The 20,577-nt window shown below is 36.7% G+C and overlaps 1 protein-coding gene across 4 annotated transcripts in view; it reads left to right on the forward strand.

Moving 5' to 3' along the window:
* The window catches only part of PPP2R5C (protein phosphatase 2 regulatory subunit B'gamma), a 76,127-nt gene that overhangs the window by 9,620 nt on the left and 45,930 nt on the right, over positions 1 to 20,577 (forward strand). The window contains exons 1-2 of one of the 4 annotated variants that reach the window (XM_062495615.1): positions 7,206 to 7,338; positions 19,233 to 19,356. In XM_062495615.1, the coding sequence (XP_062351599.1) occupies positions 19,263 to 19,356 (94 nt within the window). In that variant the 5' untranslated portion in view covers positions 7,206 to 7,338; positions 19,233 to 19,262. Of the gene's footprint in view, positions 1 to 7,178; positions 7,339 to 14,566; positions 14,590 to 17,002; positions 17,023 to 19,232; positions 19,357 to 20,577 lie in introns of those variants that run through there. The other 3 variants (XM_062495614.1, XM_062495616.1, XM_062495613.1) reach the window with 3 other exon arrangements.

A 20,577-nucleotide genomic window follows, 5' to 3' on the forward strand; every position in this document is an offset into this window, starting at 1 on the left:
CAAATAGCATCTCATACAAATACCAAATTGGTGGGCAGGAGGTGAAGTAAGAAAATATTTCATTATAAGTGTGTGAAGTGAGAAGCTTCTATCAATAGATCAAGGAGTACAAAAATAAGGACCTCAGTGAGAAAACCACATGTGCAGTTGCCTTAGCTCATCAGTAGCTGTATATAATTAGAATTTACTGTAGAGTATAGGGGTTGGTGCGTAATTGAAATGAGAGAGTGATTTCCTTCAAGTGTGGGAACCTTACATATATATGTGTGCATATGTGTATGTGCATAGATATAGATACAGATATCTAAAAAGAACAGGTAGTTTTTGTTGTTTTGTTTTTTAAGTTAAAGGATGCTTCAGGCTCATCAGAGAGAAATTATAAATGAAAATCAAGACAAAGTAATTTAAGACAGGCCATCCTTTATCCAGATTCTTCCTGCCTGTATTTATAGAAATATTTTAATATAATACTTAGGACATTATCTGGTTTAAATTTTATTTAATTAGCTGACTGATTGGAGGTAACTTTTTTTCCTAAGGACACTTCTTGCTTTGAAGTTTTGTGATAGAAGATACATTAGGAAACAAGCGTTGCTCTGCTGCTTTTGTGAAGTACCCCGTGCTCACTGATGGTGGTGTTTTAGCAAAGGCAAAGCAGTGTGAATCCACTTGAAGTCTGAGCCTAGGTACCCTCTCATCTTTGCTCTCATCTGCAACCTTGGGCTGAAGATCTGAGCTCCAACTGAAGAGAATCAAGTATCAGCTTGTTCCTCGAGTAAACTAGTTAAAGCAAAATTAAGTTTACAAGAAGCAAATGGAAAACAAGCCTTATGCTACTGATAATTAATTGTGAATGCAAAATTGTAGTGTCAAGGATGCAGCACACTAAGCTGAAATATGGGATTGGTTTGGTGTGTTGCAAGTCCAGTCTGTTACAAAAAGCTGTGAGGGTACAATTCTTTTAGAGGATAAAATTTGAGTCCTGTGTATAAGCAGCTAACAGGAAATACAAGCAATGCTTTGTGTTGTGAAAAATAAACAGCAGCAAGAAAGGCAGAAGTGCTTCAGCAAATTGTGGATCAATCTTCTAAAGTGGTTTGTGACTGTAAAGTTTGTGGGCACCCCTCCACAGCAGAGGCCCAGATAGCTTTCACTGCTTGTAGGAAACATCCCAGTCTGACGCAGTTCAACAGACTCCATGCTGTCTCTGGTAAAGCACTAATGGAACTCCTTAGTTAGACATTGAGACTAGCCAGCAGTAGCACTGCTGTCTGTCAATGCAAAATCATGGTTGTTAAACAAGTACTACAACATAAATCCATGAGTGCTAAAATATATAAACTTTGTCCTTACAATCCTGCTGTAAAGTTAATCTTTTTGATTACCATTGTAATAGCATGGATCCTCAAAGCTTTAGGATGCAGCTCTTGCTGTAATGAAAACGTAAATTATGATGAGATACACTGGACAGTAATCTCCAGCAGTAATCTCAACTACTGAGAGTGTTTAACAATAAATAAGCATATTTGCTAGAAAGGCAGCTGCAAAGATCATTCTAGCAGCCAATCCAGGTATCGTTCTGGCAAATTACTTTGTTGAGGAAAAACAATAGACATCTAAATTGCCATCTGTGTGAAACCACCCAAAGCCTTCAGCACCGTAATCTGCCTCTCCAGAGACTCCTCCCTAACTTGTCTGTCTAAACTGGCTTGTGGTGGTAAAACTAGTGAACAATAATGGCATAGTAGCAAGAATCTTCAACAAAGAACTTCAGAAACATCTGCTGTCCAAAATGGTACCCTGCAAACATGTTTCCCTGCTGTTTTTAACTCCATTGTTTATGGATCAGTGTTTCCTTATATGTATCCAGTGTATTCCATAGCAAGCTTTGTATAGTTTGTACTGATTCTCTCTAGATTGAAAATATTGATGTTAAAAATCATATCTACTTTTTCCATAATAAACTGTGCCAATACTTGCATGTAGTAGAATTACTGCAGACTGTCTGAAAGCTCTGTTAGGCCTTCTCTTTAATACCATTAGTAAAAAGAGTTAATTCTGATGTTATCCTCTTGGAAGTCATGTTGGATTGCTGCTGTTAGCAGCACAGAATTGAAATCAGCTGACAAATACTGCTCTCCTAGTAGTGTTGTCTTGAACAACTTGCCTTGGTTCCCAGCTGCTGATGTCACATCACCAGCCCACTTCCTGTAGGTCTGGTGTGGATATATTTACCAGGTTGATGGCAGCTGGGCCATATGCCAGATATGATTTGTCCTTATTCCCACCCCCAAACCAGTAAATGAAGATAGTGAAAGGAGAGAGCTCTGTGGTAGTGTTCAAGATTCCTGCAGTGTTCAGAGATTTTTCACACTTCTTTGAAGTTACTGCAGAGGGGAAAAAAACTACATGGAAGGCTCTCTAACTGCTCTCCACCCATTTTGACTCCTTGATCTTTGATTTCATTTCTCATCTCAAGAGATTAAATTGAATTCAGCTTCTCAGCCTAATTACATTGATTATGTATTAAACCTCAACCTGTTAGCCAAATTATTATGGTTACATACTGGGCCGTCATACAGTTTTGAAAGTCAAGTTGTTAAATGTCCCTTTCATGTTTCATGATGGTCTGTGTTTAGTTTCAGTAACCTGTATTTCAATTTCTTTGTAAGTATGTTTTAGATGTAATCCAAAATACTTTTATATCATTCTGATGCTGCTTTGGCAAGAAATGAGCTCTTCTGGGTGCTGTAGATCAGACTTGTGTTTATCCTAATGAAAAATAAGGCCATGGAGGCTACTTACTATACCAAAAGGAGACGAGGGAAGGGATTAATTTTGCATTAAAATAAGCATTTTCCTTCTGTTTCAGATTCAGACTGATGATTCTTTTGAAGTGTTCTGTGCTTTTTGCTCTGTGTACTTGTATTTCACAGGGAACCTTAAATCATGTGTGAATTGGTACAAGGTTCACCTATCCAGATTTCATAGTCCAGAGTTTTTTGTCCAGGTTTTGCTGCTGCCATTATGGAATGGTGTGCACACCGATATAAACTGGAATTCAATGGTGATACTTACTAGAAGGCAGAAATTTGCATATTAGTCTTAGACTGATCTGTGTAAAGAAACACCATATAGGGTGCTGCCCAGCACCATGTTTCTTCAGGCAGAGGATATCCACATTCTTGTACTTAGGAGATCTGATTTTTGTCACTAGTAAGCCATCCAGTTCTCTAAATCTTTTAAGGACAGATGTATCAAGGTGATTTTACTATAATTTTCAAATCTTCACCCTGCTCTTACCAGTTTATCTTAGAAAGCAGTATGCAAGCTTGTTGCATCATTATGGAGGTAACCCCACTCTAGGCTTGGCTTGGTTTGGCTTTTGATTTTGTAGATCAGAAGGCTTTGTGTCCTTTGGTCTAATTCAGTTACTACCGAGTGTGCTTTGAAAGCTAAGGTCAGACAGAGTTCTTCAGGTTGCCCTTGTTTGTCAAGGTAGCTTGAATAGCATTTTTGGGAGACTTGGAAAGAGAAGATGGGTTCTTCTGAAAGGCTTATTCATGTACATGGCATGCAGAGTGGATCCTCCTTCCAGGTCCCACCATACTCTGTCTTGTGTCTTAGATGTCCAAAAGTAAAAGTTGCATTGTGAGATGCTTGATGATGATCAGTTTAATTTAAAAAGAAAAAATTGGCTGCAACTGTAGATGTGCTCGCTGTAGTTATATCTTTCTTTCCCTGGTTGCAAACTTAATGTCATGCTCTTATCTTTACCTGCCTGTATAATGTCAGAAGGGTGAAAGATGCAACTTTGCTCAAAAGAGTGATATTAAGAAAAGTAATGTACCACATACTGCTTGATGCACGATTCAAGGGATGAAGGGTTGCAAGGGCTATCTACCTTGAACTGTTGTGACTGGCAAGAAACCTTCTCTCCTTCCCACCTTTCACTCTCGTGATTTAATTTTAAGCTTAGTCACAGGCACTGAGGAACATAAGTTGTATACTTTCAAGTGTTAAAATCAGAATTTAAAAGTTGAAATCACACTTTAGCTGATTGTCTTAATGTGCATTGAATTATGTAAAGCTCTAGCTTTTCAGGAATAAATTGATCAGAAAACCTGGGTTGTGTTTTAATCATGATTTGAAGAAACATTCTCAATGAGACATTTTTCAGAGCAGTTTGTGCACACTTTTAGATGTTTATCAGCAGTTTTGGAATTGATTGTCTATATAAACATTTGGGTAGGTGGGAGCTGTTTGCCATAACAAGGGCAAGAATAGGTATTGCTTATTCTAGTCAGAGGAAGTGAATTGATAAAAAGGTGTCTGTAGCTTGACTGTTCTGGTGTCAAACTGTGTACTGATGTATCAGTAAACACTTACCCTTGGGAGTGGTGGGTCTGCGTAGTTGGGGTTGTTACTGGGAGGAAGAAACTGAGCTTGGCTCTTCCATCTGAACTCAAAAGCACTGTACTTTAGTAGAAAGTGTGTTACCTTGAAATCTTTAGCAGATGAGTACACAACTGTTAATCTGAATTTGTTTACCATTTTTTAAGAGATGTGTTAAAATTACTGAGCTTTGTGGCTTAAGTTGGCTTAACTCCCTTTCCAGGTGCCCTTCTATCCAATGTTGTCAGCAAACCCTGGAGGCTCTTTTGCAGAGGTCATTGGGTACTGCTGGGTGGCACTAAAATAATGGGTTAGAATTATTCTGGCAGCTTTCTGGTATGTGCTGGCTGACTGGAGCATGACTGAAAAGCAGGGGTGATCATGCTTGATGGTGGGAAGGAGGAGGATATCTGTTGGATAAATGGCCCAGTGATTCAGGGCTAGAATTACTCTGGAGTCATCACTTCTAGTTGAGAAGTTGCCATAGCAACAAAAAAAGCTTTCTTTCAACATTTCAAATCAGAAATGTTACCCATCCTCTTAAATAACCACTTTTGGCTAATTTTAGATTTTTTTCTGCAATTTAGAATACTTGCTTCCCTGAGGTGTGTGCTACCTTAGGGTACTGTTGTGTGAACATGTGTGCAGACACATGAGAGTACCTGTTAATTTGAAATGGAGAATTTGTTTGGGAATACAGGAAACAGGAAAATAGCTTTTCCTGTTCCAAGTAATGAAAAAATACAGGTGGCAGTGGAAAGTAGCCAGTTTAGAAAAACACCATTAGGCTCAATAACAATATTGAAAGTACAGAATCCTGTGCAGTAATAATGTTTATGATGCATCTTAATTAGCATTTATTGCTTAATACTGGGTAAGTCATTGCTTCCTCTTAGTGCTGTTTCTCTTTTAGCCTAGTCTATTATTTTTGTTTGTAATGCTTTTTAAAATTTCATTTAATGGATAGAAATTACCTTGCAGATCACTTGTATTTCAGCATAAACACTTTTAGGCATTTAGTGTCTGAGATTAAAAAATGAAATAGTCTGAAAAAATGCAATGTAACAGGTATTACTTGTACATAAATGCTTTCAATTTGCTGATGTTTTCCATTTTTACTGAAACAAGTTCTAGAGTGTTTTTGGTAACTGAGACTTAAAATATTCACTATACTATCTCCCTTTATTTGTTCTATAAGGCTGTATAAGGGGTTTTGCTTTTATAATATTAAATTTGAAAAATGGCCATCTTAAATGTGTTTAATGAAATCTGAATGTTGTTTTCAGTCATCTTTGATATATTAAGTGCTGTGTGTATAATATAATACAATTGTTAATCTGTTCTTGAAGCATATATTCTTTCCCAGTCATGCTATTAGAAAAATGAGTTGAATGAAATTACTGTCTTGGAGACTCAAAAGGTAGATATTTATGTATGGTAACATTTCCATGCACGCTGAATGTATACACTACAAGACTATGCAAATTGTTGATGAATAAGCTTTTCTGGAAATACTTTTCAGAACACGCAGAAAATTGGTTTCTCTTGTTTTACCAATATCTCTGTGAAAATGCCACTGATGATATTTCATGGAATGAAGCTGCTCTCATACCTGTAACACTTAACAAAATAGTAATTAAATCAAGTTAAACTGCCAAAGTACCATTGTTACAACTTGATTTCCATCAGGAATTCCATTCCCATATGATTTTTTTTTTTTTTACTGCTTATCTTGTGGGCACTTTCTGAGAAGAATATGGTCTTTCCTGTAAGGAAGAAGTGCCAAGGTATATTTTAAGATGCGTGTGCTTCTAGTTTGCAAATTTGAGAGACTTCTACAGCAAATTAAGGGCCTGCAAAATGAATTACAGTATTGCAGCAAGAGGTCCTTGTCAGTTGTTTCTATATTTTTAGTGTAGATCACTCCTTATCATTCTTGTAATGAATGTCATGATATTATCCATATTTTAAAAGTTAACTATTGCCTTCTTTAAACCTGCTCTTCCTCCTTAAAAAAAAAGAGAAAGGCAGCACCACAAGTTCTGACAGGCTTTTGTTAGTGATGCATTTTATTCAGCTTGAGAGAGAGCACTGTCAAGTGTAGTCAAGATAATAACAGCAAGCTGGAAACCTGTAGTGGGAACCATTTTTCTGGGTTTATGCTATAAACTTCATACAGAGGTACAGTGGCAATCTAATAAGGATTGTTACAGTAAAAGCAACTTGCTTTGAGTAGGCAGTAAACCACTACAAATCTTCATGTATGTTTTAGAAGCTTTAAAGCTGCTACAGTATTCAGAATCACTCCTTTAACTTTATATCAAAGCCTGACTGCCCTGGCCAAGCTTAGGACTCTGGAGCAAGGCACAGGATGAATAGGCAGTGAGAGGTTCACTTGCTGTAAATAGACAAGTTTCTCTGGTCCCTTTGAAGATGAACTGAAATACTTACAAGACCTGGACTTCTCAGGGGGGCAGGTGAGAGTAGCTGAGGAGCTACATTATTTGAAAATTTCTTTTCAGTTGTCTGGTAACTTCAAATAAATGGGCTACTGCATGTACCAAGGTGATCTATTCCCATCTGTATGAGGGCTGTGGTACAGAAATGAATGCTGAAAAGATGAGCAGAACAATAGGTGGCAATACATTCAGAGGATGATGGATACAAGAGTTTAATTAAAAGCATATTAATTTTCAGTTATTTCTGTGACTAAAATGGCTTTTTAGAAGATTTTTATTTCTAAGTTCAGCTGTAATTAACTGCTTTAATTTCTTTTTAAACAGGTGTCAAACAAAAAGTCAAATAGCACTCCTCCCCCAGCACAACTATCTAAAATCAAAGTACCAGCACCACAGACTGTAGTGAAGAAGGAAAAGCGTCAGAGTTCTTCAAGGTTTAATGTTAGCAATAACAGGGAGCTTCAAAAACTGCCAGCTTTAAAAGGTATGTCTTTCTAAAGTAGAATTACTCTCATGGGCAAATTTGGGCATGAGACCAAGAAGCATCTCAGCTATCATACTTCTAATGTCTGGACAGCATACATAATACATCAAGTATGTACATATGCAAACTGCACATACTTGAACTGGGTGGTTTCATCTTCTGTTTTATTTGCATTTGAGGACTTCCAGTATGTTGCCTTCTTGGCAATCGTTATAGGCAGTGTCTGTGTGACAGCATATTCACTCATCTCACATAAAAGAGGAGTATTTGGTCTCTCTTTGCAAAATATTACGTATCTGTCCTCAGTGCAGTGTGCTCAAACCTTGCTTTGTTTGGGCTAAAATTTCTCTTGACATTGTTAGAAGACCTGATCTATCACTATGTATGGGTCTGTTTTTCCTAAGCATGGGTCAGGCAGAGTGGTGCCTTTTTAGTGCATATGAATTTTTCCTTTGTTGATTTTAAAGCTTTGTTATGTCTTAGATTTATATTTACTTCCATCTGTGACAAAATTGATGCATTTTCTCTTACTAACCCAGCTTTTATCATCTTTATTTGCTCTGAGGGCTTATTTAGAGGAAACCAAAAAAAGGCATTTTGAAGTGCAGTGTGTACTGCTTTACAGTACAAGTGTTCAAGATTGGCAGTGAAAGCCTAAGAGGTCACCAAAATGTTGAGTAGTACTGGTGTAGGCAATGTGAAATTATTGGGGAAATTACTGGATTCTTTCCTTCTCTCATCATTTTCTTAATATAGTATATTAGTGTTTCTTGAAAATAAACTCTGCTTCCCAGCTTATCTGAATTACACTGCATTTTATCCAGATCAAATTAGCAAGATTTTTTTTTTCACACAGATACTGTTTTTACAAAAATAGTCTGAAATACTGTCCATCATGTTAGTATAGCAGCCTATATAGAGTATGCTGTTTAATATATTTCAAGACTAAACTACTGCTTATTTAGTTAGTGAATTTCAATCTATTTATTAAATTTTAATAAGAATATTTAGCACCACAGATTATGAATAATATGTTCTGTCTTTTAAACTGATATAGAAGGTTCATGCACAAGCTGTGACAACCAGGGCATGAGTGACATAAGCAAAAGACACTGAATTAAAGTAGTGATTTTTATAAGAAGTTATGCATGCAGCCACATTGACTGGCATAACCTTTTGTTCAAAGACTCAGCCGCAAAGAAAAAAATTTATTTCTTGGTCCTGTTCTAAATACAGTGGTTCTGGTAGTGCCTGTGACTGCAGCTCGGGGATACCAGAACTGAGCATGCAATTAGAAGCAGTGTGGACAGAGAGCTGGAAATGGGGAAAATGAGTGCAGATAGGACAGGGGAGAACTAATCCATGCTACAGTGCTGAAGTTTAAGATTTGCTGCAGTTTAAACCATTAGGCCAGTGAAGTGCAGAAGAATGCTTGCTTGTAGTTGGAGGAGGGATGAGTAAAAAACAAAAAATTCTTAGAAGCTATCTGAGGTATTTTCTCAGAGCATTCTATCACTTTTTAACACTGTGTACCTATTTGTGAAGAAATTATTGAAGTATTGTACATTGTAATTGCCTTGAGTCTGCAATCACTCCCCCCATCTTCAGGGGAAAGGAATGAAAAGATCTTGATCTTCTCCATGGTGGATGCCTGATGCTGTGACTATGTCCCCAGGCTGTCAAGGGCCAAAGTTTGTTATGGAGCACTGGTGCAATTGTTGATCTAGGTAGGGGTAGTAATTGCCACCTTTTGCTAGAAAATGTAGTAACAGCTTTATTACCAAGCTGTACCCAGTCTTATGGATCATACCAGATGTCTGCATAATAGCTGTGCTCACTGCATGTGCTTACTCCTGATGTAATTCCAGCCTGCTAGGGCTACTGAGAATACTGTTGGCCAATCACACTGTTCCTCTAAAAGATACAGAGATACTTGACTTGATGTGCATTTAGTGGGTCAAGCGAATCTGGGAAACTTTCTTTTTGGACATCTTTAAATGTGTTGTTTAATGTCTGTGTCTGGACAGGAGTTAAATTGGACTGGCAGGATGTAATTTAAAGAACTGAAATGATTAAGACAGGTTTGACTTCTATGAAGTGCTGGGAAGAACATAGTGTTCCTTCAGGTTAACCAGTTTTGAAACTGTACTCATAACAGGTGGCTGTATTTCTATGGCTACAGTACCTGGGAAACCTTTCTTTTTTGTTTGTAGTAGAGCAAGTGATGTGTATTTTGTTACAAATGTTGCACTGACTACTGTGTGGTGCAATGTACTTTACATGAGACCATATTTTAAGCACAAAACATAGAATGGGGTTGTCATTATATACTTTAGGGTCCCTTTAGGTATGTGAACGCCTGTAACTGGTAGGATCTAAATGCACCACGGTCTGGAGATGAGGTCAGCAGATCACTTGAAATAGTGAGAGGGAAAGGAGGAGCTGCCAAGGTGGTTTTTCATCAAGATTTCTTATTTAAGAAATACTTGCTGATCTTCAGGCATGCTGCAAACTTTCTCTTGGATGTTACACAAAAGTGCTGATGGTAAGCTTCTGGAAATACCAGCATATTTGCCCTGGTGACTGGTATTGGTGTAGTATGATTTGTGTTCATTGGAGCGACTTACAGTTAGTGTTATGCACCCTCAGATTATCCAGGAAATGGAGGAGCAGGATAGCTCAGATAATGCACAAAGAAAAGTAAATAGATCATGAATTAAAAGGCTCTAAGAAGAGAGCTGAATGTAGAAAAGAGAAGTCTCTGTTGTAATTGGTTTGTGGAACATCAAGATCCATATATTAGCAAAGCTGCAAGCTAGTCAAGCTCCCTGCAGCACAGTGCAGTGCAACCTGATTTATTTGGGTAGAATAGGTAGCTTGTCTGACCACAGATAACCTAGAGATGTCTCTGGAGAAGTGCCTTCAGAACAGTGTCAAACATCTTGAAAAGATCTTACCTATTTTCACTAAAAAAGAGAAAAATTCTGTGCCAACAAACTTGTACTTTTTTGATTTTTCTTATCTGGTTCCCTTTGTTAGCTAACATTGGTAGTACAGGTACTTAAGTTACAAAAAGTTGATTTTTGCTTTAAATTGTTTATTGGGAAAAAATTACTTACTGGATTTACAGACGTGGTTTGAAAGCTTGCAGATTAATGTCTTGTTTATATCAAATATAAGTGGCAAAGGGTGCTTTAGCCTTCAGAAACTTACCATTTTCTTCATTTTTGGTTTCCTAAGAAAGCAGTTTGTAATTTAGGGTATGTTAAAATTAGTATATTAAATATGAAATATTACCATTATATGAACTGCTTAAATTGTTTAAAACTTTAAAAATATGTTCTATATTAAATAAACAGCATAAATATTCAGTAATATTGTGTAAATACATTTTAAAAGTAGCATACCCAAGCTTGTGCATATCTGACACAGCACTGACACAGTGAAGGAGTTTGTGTTCTTTGCAGATCCTCACTTCAGCTTTCTGCAATAAGATTGAATTCATTGTTACATTATAGGTAATTTTTTCATGGTAAATGAGATTTTTAACTGTGCAAACAGGGGAATGTACTTGTATTTGTACGTTATTTTGCATGAATGTGCTGATTTTAGCAAACAGTAAATGTAGTTGAATATAAAATAGAAATGACTGTACAAAGATTTTTGAGGATATGGTCTGAATCAATATGAAAGAATGAATTCTCATTCTCTCACAATGAGAATTTTTAAATATAATATTAAAACACCCTAAATAGGATAAAATGTTTTATGCACTGTCAAATACAGTTGTATCACAAATCTAACTTTAACCTTCAGGTAATAGTCATGTAAAGGAATGTTCTCCTGTAGAATGTCAGTTCTAGAATAATAAATTAAAAAAAAAAGTCACTACTACTTAATATTCTGAAATACTGCAAACTTTCCCATTGAACGTATGATAGTCACGCATATGTAAATTTGGGCACGATTCAAAAATGCACTTTTTTTGTAGCATTTTCATATACTTTTTCAAAGCTGGGTAAAATCCTTTTACAGCCATATAAAGGCCAATTAGGATGCAGTGTCATGATTTAGTTTGCATGTTTGGGATTGGATTTTTTTGTTGGTTTTATTTGGGGGTTTCTTTCAGATAAAAGTGAACATTGTTAGATACGATAGAGATTGGACATCAGCTTTTATTTTCAAATACAGTTCTGAATTTATTTTGAAAGTTACTGTTTACCTCTTGGAGTTAGACCTTTGATCTCAAAGACACGGATACAATATTCTTATAAAGGTTTTTATGAAGGTGGGAAGAAATGAGCTACAATGACAGCTGAGGACATATGTACTGACTTAGTGATGAGTATAGAATTGTTTTTTTAATATCTGCATGTGGTAGTATTAAACATATTCTGATATTTTGTTGTTGAAGATCTTGCCACACATTTTGATCAGTCCTGGTTTTGATCTTCTGGTGATGTCAGTTTCTGCTTTAGCATGATTTCAACATTAGAAGTACTATTAGTCATATCTATTTGAAAAATCCAAAATCACTACCCAATAAAAGTGGGGGGTGGAAAAGAAATGAACATGACAGGTCATTTTTCTGAGCACATTTCATGCAGAGAGCATGATTATTGTTTTTTTCCGAGCAGAGACTTCAGAGCTCTGCCAAATTCTGACTCTGTTCTGTGTAAAAGAACATCAGGGTGGTGTCTCAACTTGTCTGCCTGTGATACAGGACTCTGATAGGGAGGCAAGCATTATTAAAGCTTTCCTAATGTTTGCAAGTTGTAAATGGCTGTCTAGGAGATAGCTCTGTTTTCATCATCTGTAAAATATTCAAGTCTGATGAATCAAAATTGCAGAAGAGATGATTCTAGCTTGAGTCTGATACCTAAAAAAAAATAACAGTTGTACCAAATTTTGATTAATAAAACTGTTTAAACCATGAGAAAGGAGGAGAAAGTGAGAATTGTTCAAGACATCAGAAATGTAAAATTATTGTGTGTTTTTCCTCAACTGCAGAGTACAGATAAGTAAACAGAATTGATATCAAGTAAATGAGAAAGCAAGTCAAGTCATGTTCTCGGTACTGTAAAGAAATTCAACCATGTATGTTGATAATTTCTACAAACTCATATTGGAATATGTTTAAACTTAGGCAGAGTGTGTTACCTGTTCATTTAAAACTAGCATCTATTTTGATGATACAAAAGAGACTGACTGGGTGTGTGCAATATAATTGAATTTATGAGAACCATGGCATAGACTGATTTGGGGTTTTGAGGAGCATTTTTCATATAAGCTGCTAAAATTGGAGATCTCAATGTTTAAGATCACTTTCATTGCAGAAGCCTACTCCTGCCACTTGTAATTTATGTAGAGAGCAAATATGCAGTACTTTGGCCTTTCCATTTTTATTGTACTTCTTATGTGCATGCGTGGCAATTAAGGAATTGTGTCCGGCTGCAAGGTGGTAGCATTCCTGTTTAGCTAAATGTATTTTATTCAAAGTAAGATGGTAGATTAAACAAGATAATGCTGCTATAAAATATAATTTGCCCTAATACATAATTCATTTAAAAAGCAAGACACTGAGACAAAATAAATTAATTCTCATGTAAAATATCAATGAATGCAATTTTGTGAAACAGATCATTCTCCTCTCCCTTGTATGTGACCTGTAGTGGAGTAACTCAGTATGCTAAATGCTGTCCTTCTGGTCCTGATTATGTTTGTGTTTTTATAGGTTTCTTTTGGCAGCCCAATGTTGTATTTAATTTATTGAAACAAAACAATGGAAAATACTTCAGAAGCTTGGTCTTTCCTTTAACATTATGGTTGCGTCAGTGAATGTATGTATTGTATTATGTGAAGGAACTGTGAAGGCTCTTTGTCCTGTTACTTTAGCAACTTTGTCCTTGAACTTTGACCTTAAAAGCATTATCAGTATTGTGTAAACAGACTTTCCTATACTGATTTTTCTTTTAAATGTTAAAAATAATTATTAAAATGTGTTGGTAAGCATATACATTTCTTAAACAAAACGCCAACAACTGTTTTGTGTTCATACAGGAACATACGATCTATCAGTGGTTGTAAAGTAATTAATATTAAATTATTTAGAAATTATCCAGTCTGAATTACTATGTAGCATTTTAAAGATTATGAAACTTGATAGCTAGTGAATGAAGAACTACCTAACGAAAATATGTCAGAGGAAAAATGCTTTGCTTGAGTGTGTGAATTCTTTTCCTTCAGCTAGTTTTACATGAAATCATAGGCTTGGATTAATGAGCCATTTTTCATTTCAACTGCCCTGTGAAACACCTACTCATTAGTCAGCAGGAAAAGTGTTAGAGGAATGCACTACATATGTCACTGGCAGCATTTCCTACCAAACTTGTTTCCACTGAAGTTTGGATAGAATCTCTAAAAATAGAATTTAAAATGTGGTATTGTCTTATTTTCTAGATTGTAACCTGTCTCTAAATTCAATTTAGATCTCTTTAAAATTCCTTTTATTATGCCCTCATTCACAAAAGGAATATTTTGTTCCATTGCACAGACCCTCATTATAATCAGACCTACATGTTTTTGCTGCTGCACTGAACTTCTTTCTTCTTAAGACCTCTACAGATCAAACATGGAATTTGTTCATGTAAATATCAATCAGTGGATAACTAGCCTGGTCTCAAATTTTTACTCTTAAATGTAATTTTTACGCTTTGTTTCTTGGAAGTGGTGTATGTGGCCTATGGAATAAGGCCACAGACAGTGAGTTTGGTGTTATTTTGATGGGTTTTGCAGAGAGCTTGATTAAAATAGTGTGCCAATATTTGAAATGAGTTTCTTCAATCTGCCCTAGGAATTATATTTTTGTTCCAATGCTAATTTTAAAACAGAATTCTTTTAAGGTAATGATTTTGTGTTGTACAGCTTTCTGAACTCAACCAATATCTACTGGTTTTACTCCCTACCCCCACTCACAGAACTTCTTGAGTATACAAGATTGATTGAAGGAAAGCTTGGCACTGTTGAACCTATGTGCTACAGTGACCATGCAAATATTAGGAAATCCATGTGGAGACAGGAAATCCAGTCACAATCCAGACATTTACCAATTCCTCTTTTAACCAAATTTTGCTGTACTGGAAGGAGTGAATATAATAAACTTTTCAATGAGGAATTGCTTTTTGCTATGCTTCAGTTTTAGGAATTTTTTAAGAAGCTGCATGATAGTTCATATCCCTTTCATTTATCCAGGTAAGTATATTTTTCTTATCTCTGTATTTCTTTTGATAGCTGGGTATTAATGTGGTATTTATGGCCTCTGTTTCCTTGTAGAATTTTCTCTTGGCTGTCCTTTGCAATTGAGTCAGAGCCTAGTAGGCGAAGCCCATATCCTTCCTATTGCTATAGGTTTTCCTCCAGAGTGTGTAGTATTCAGTACCTTTCCTTCTCTAAAACAAAGTTATTGTCTTTTAGTAACTCATTGTTCGGGGTTGTGATGTGACCCACGTTTTCCTATGGCCTGACATAATTTATGAGAACAGTAAGTTTTGTGTAGGCTATAATTGGAGGGGGGGAAGTAAAATATGTTGGTCCTATCAGAAAAAGCAAGTCGTGTTTATTTCTGTCCCTTTTTTGGGTGTCTATCTGGTGGGCCAGATAATGGAATCAACATGGCTCAAACTCACCCTCTTCTCATTTTAACTGTGCTCAGTTTCCTAATCTGGTTCAGCCATGCAGCTGCACAAACCCTTGTACAGCAATTTCAGACAGTTGGGCACCTGTGCCTCAGAAGGGAGGGGTTTGCAGCAGTAGCTCCTTTAGGTTTAGCTCAGTTTAGACTGCCATGAAACATAGTCTAAGTTAGCAGAAAACTAACCTGGCAATAAAGTGGCTTAGGGGACTACACCAACTCAGCTGTGGGTCTGATGAGACCACTGAAGCAGATGAGAGCAAAATATTTTCAAATGTAAAGCAGAGAGGAGTGCAGGAGGGGGCCTGAAGCATCCTGCAACAAGGCTAGCTTAGGTTGCTGAGGAATAGCAATTTCAGCAGTTGTGGAATTATGCTTAGAAATCAGACTAAGTATCCTCCCTTCCTCTCTCAATCAAGAAATGAAAACTCATATAGTCTGAGAGGTAACCAACTTCTTGTTGGGTCTTCATGTAAATAGAAGTTCATGCAATTTTAATTATCTTCTGTTGTTGATTCTGCCACTATCATTTAGAATAGTAGGTGGTGTAGAATGGAAATAAAGGCAACCTTGGGCAGGTGAATTTGCTCTGTGTGTTGTGGGGGGGTTATAAGCAGGGTAAATGGTTGTTTTTAAAATCAATAACCCAAATGGAGTGTTTGTTTATGAAAAAGTGGTACATAATCTCCAAGTGCAAAGAGTGTTCATCAGCTATAATGCTGGATCCTAACTAAATTATCTTTAAGATCCCTTCTAACCAACACCATTCTGTAATTCTATAAAGTTACACAGTTGTATCCTGAGAACTTTATCGGATTTTTCCTTCATTCCCATCATTGGAAAGTTAGAAGTGATGAGCAGGGTTCAGAGGAAACCTGTAATAACTACAGTTTCACTATGTTGTCAATATGGGTATTTTGTTCATTTAATTCTAAAAATGAATAGCTGAAGCTAATACTGTTTTTCATTTTCTTGCAACAGAAATGTCTTCATAAATTTGTTAAAGTAAGCTCTTCTTCCTCCCATTGATATTCATTAGCTCTGCTCCACTTGCACTAATATTCTTTCCCTTCCATTAGGAAGTCAATTCCTAATTCAATTTTCTTTGCATGTTTTTCTGAAACAAAGTTGCTAAAAATAATTCAACTTAAGTAAATATTTTCCTTTGGTGGCAAATCAAATATTTTAAGACTGAAACAAAGGGAGGGTATACAAACCTCATGAGCAGAATGTACTCTCTATCTGTACAATGGTGAGAAGACTGCAGATGTTAACCAGCAAAAGTGGTCTTATGAAGACCAAAGTATTTCAGCTCCACTAGTGTGCCCTGTCAGACTTACACCAGAAATACACTGGTTTATGGGTGTTTTAACTTGTTTCTCGGTGTTTTTTTAAAGTACTGGACTCAAGACCTAACAGAGTCCAACAAAAAAGAAGAAATGAGAACATTTCTGCAAGATAAAACTTACTGAATGTGACTGAGTGTTCTGTAAATGTCACATTTACTCTAATTAAGAATTTTCTATGGGCTTGACTCTTAAACCATTACCTAAAATTTGCTAATGAACCTCCAATTATGGAAGTCATGCTTATGGATAAATTAGGAAATGGCACTGTAAGTAATGTTCCCTTTTTGCTCTGTTGTTAAATTGTGTCCATGGCCACAGGGACAGCCTTCCTGGCCATTTAATCTTTGCAAGTTTTGGAGAGACAGAAGTGGCAGCTGAGCATTAAAGCAAAGACCTGAGTATAGAGGAGTGATAGAGCAGCTGTTCTTAAATATATGGTTACCAGATAAACAGGAATTTTAAATCTAATTTTTGCCACTTCATACTGTGGCTTATTATTATAAACTAATCTGACTCTGCTTTAAAATTGGGGAAAGAAACAGAAGTTGCTACAAGATCCTGCATGTGAAAATACTTCAAAAAATTGCCCAAGCTGTTTAGTTTTTTCCTTCATCCATCAAAGTCTTGTAGAAAACCTTGTTAGAGGTCAGTCTTGGTTTTATTTTTCAATCTAGTTTTTTTAATGGCATCATCTCTGTGGTAGCTTTTTTGTTTTACAAGGCTAACACTCATGCTGAACTTGGTGATTTTAAAGGTTTATTCCAACCTTGATGACTCTGTGATTCTAAGATATACTCAAGGGATATGTAGATAAAAAACATGAAGTTTTTGAGGCTACACCTTCCCTGGTTTTGCCTACATTGTAAGGACAAAGGATTTGAATTTCTGTAGTCCTAGAGAAGAGGTCTAAAAAATTCATGTAGTTCATTTTGATGTTGTCAAAAGCAGGATCAACTACATTTTATGTCACACATTATGTTTGGTCATTTTTTTAATTACTAGAAACTTTTCAGTCTTTTTTTTCAGTGTTATTCTTGTGAGAAGATTTCATTTAATTTCTAACCTAATCTTCTTTGAAGTAGCATGCATTTACCATTTGTAGTGAATGTAGAAAAATTAATTCCTTCCACCTCCATAATTGCTCTTTAAAGTACTTGGATATTCTCAGTCAAGTCCCTTCTATTTAAAAACAAATAAATCACCAAACAACCCACACACACCACATCAAACAGAGGAGTTTGTTTTGTATTTTTTTTTGTTTTGTTTTATAAAAAAAACCTAAGTAATATTTTAAAGATTTGTTGTCTTTGGCTTTCTCATCAGGTTTACAGCCAGGATGTACTACTTCAAATTGGGCCTTGTCAGCAATCAGTAAATTTAATTGATTTCTTTGTGTGTCTTATGGATGATATTCTTCTGTTCTATATCCCAGTTAGTCTTTTCCCTTCAATAATTGAACAATATTCAGTCCAGCTCTAACTCATCTTTGACAGTGTATTGTGGTAGTGTGATTTAATTTTTCTAACCAGGTACATATATGCCCTCTAATTTGTTTTTATTTCAAATTTTCATCAGCAAATTACCTAATGGAAAATTGTCTTCTGATGTGCACTTTTTTTTTTCCTTTTTTGAGCAGATACAAATTAGGACAGTGTCATAGATTAAGCAATCTGTGTAGTCATTTGCACTAGTATGTGACATGTAGTATTTGGGGAGAAGGACAGATTTGGAGACAGCACAAGTAACAGTGCCAGTTTCTCTGAACTTCCCTCCCAGCAGACAAAGTGGTCCTTCAAAGAGCACATTGTAAAAATAAATGCGCAAGTCTCATATGACCAGAAAAAGGCTGCTCACAGTTTTGTTGTAAATGTCTTAAATAATCGAACTAACAAATTCAGAAATTGTTATGCTGTGCTTTTTTAAACTGTACTTTTGAGATTATACAGCAAAACTGCTTCCATATGTGTATATATTGCTTCTTAGTCCTTTTCTTTACTTTTTAGTAATAGTTTAAAAAGTTATTTATAATTACTGATCTTTTTAGAAAGGAAAATGAATATTTTGCAATATCCAAATTTAGGAGCATTAATGTAAACTGAAGGCAGATCCGTTTCTAGATGGATAGAAGTATCCAGGTCCATTTCTAGATTAAAAGAAATATTCAGCATGAAACATGAGGTTTTCATCTACTGCTTGGCACACATACATATATATATATATATATATGTATTTTTGTTTGTAACGTACATACTGGTATCCAGTGGTAAAACAGTTCATGGAATGTTTATGAGGTTTTATATTTCTGAATCACCAATAATAATCCAGTCTTACTGTGAACTAACTACCTTTTGTTATGGCCCTTGAAGGCTGAAGTTGTAGCTGTTGCCCTCAACGCTGCGTTTTTCCACGGTTAAATTGAACATTGGTTTCTAATCCTGGGAAACCGTACTGAAGGAAAGGCTAAGGAAAGAGGAAAAATAAAACTGCATGCGCTCTTCCTAGCAGGTGCTACTGAGTATTACGGAGGGGGCGGGGGTACAACAGCAGCAATGAGATCATCCTGGTAATAATAAAAACCCCAAACCCAGCGCAGCAGACCCGTCATCTCCGCAGCCGCTCCGCCCCTGCCGCGGGCGGCGCGGGGCCGGGGCCGGGGCCGGGGCGGGCGCGGTGCGAGCCCCGCACCGACCGCGCTCATTCGCGGCCTCCTCGGTGTCATTTGAAGTTGCTGCCGTCGGCCAATGGGGCTCCTCCCGCCCGCTGACATCACTCCCCAGCCAGTTCCCTCCAGCTGCAGAGCGCTTCAGTTTCTGTCTTTTTTTTAACTAAAATGGAGGCTGGTTTCTTGCCTTAAGGAATACAGTGTCGTGCCTGCTGGAGCCTAGATGTTGACATGTAACAGAGCTGGCAGCAGGATGGTGGTTGACGCAGCCAATTCCAATGGGCCGTTCCAGCCCGTGGCCCTTTTGCATATTAGAGGTGAGTTATTGTGCGTGTGAGAGTCAATCGTGACCCTCTGACGAGCGAATAAATGGCTATTGTGGAGCTCGGAGAAGGGGAGCAGGAAGTCCTTTGTAGCTCGGTCCCTCTCGGTTTGTTACAGCCGCAGTAAAACCGGCGGAGAGCAAAGCCCATTTTCTATTACATGTGTTTGGGGAACATTTAAGAATTCATGGAGGCATTACATACATAGTTAAAAGCAGGTTTTACAGCTTTCTGCCGTAACTCTCCCATCCCCCTTCCAAGCTGTGCTGATGTCAAAGGATGTGAAGTCACTACCCCAGAAAGCTACCGAGGGGGGGAGGGAAGAGCCAAGTTATCCCTATACGGTTTCTGAAGAATAAGGACCAACCTTTGGTGTGCATCAAAGCATTTATTTGTTTGAATTGTTCAGATAGAGCTCCCTTAAAGTGCACTGGAGCTTGTAAAAGAATTGGAAGTGTCGGAGAGGAAGGGGGGGGAAGAAATGTGACACTTACTATGAAAATATCCTTTATGTATTTAGAAAGCATTTCCTAGAAGAGATGCGGTTTGGCTTTAACAAGCAAGCTTCTGTGTGCCTACCGTGTTGTGGTTCTGAATGTTCCATTCTTCACTGAATACATCTTTTTGGGTTTATAGAATTAGTGCATTGCAAATTACATTTTATATAATTTGAAAATACATGTTGATGTGACACTACTGTACAATATTGAGTGTGTATCTCTTGTTCTGTATTTTTTACTTAGTAAAATTTTGCATTGTGTTGGGGGATTTTGGTGTATTATCTGGCTCTTAAGCAACCAGTGCTTTTTTTTTTTTTTTTTTAATTTTTGCCTTAGGGTGGCTCTGGGTTAGAACTTTTTGAAGGCAGAACATGTATTAGCTAGGATGAGCACACCTTAAACAATGGTATTTATATCCAAGAAACATAGCTGATAACCATTCCTAATTACCTTTGTTTTTCAGCTTTCACTGGCACAGGCTAGATGTTAGTACTAGAAAGATTTTTATTTTTTTTTTTGTAATTAATATTCCATATACTGAAAAAATGCTGCTTTTGAAGTTTATAAACCCCAACTGTTCAGCAGTCTGTTCTTTTAATTAGGAGCATTTTAAAAAGATGTTCCTTTTAAAAGAGCCATAACCTTCTCTGCCTGAAGGAGCAGTGGATGAATTCTGGAAAACTAATTTTGATCTTTGACTGAGGAGAAAATGCAG

Source organism: Cinclus cinclus, chromosome 6, assembly GCF_963662255.1.
Source record: "Cinclus cinclus chromosome 6, bCinCin1.1, whole genome shotgun sequence".
Classification (NCBI taxonomy): domain Eukaryota; kingdom Metazoa; phylum Chordata; class Aves; order Passeriformes; family Cinclidae; genus Cinclus; species Cinclus cinclus.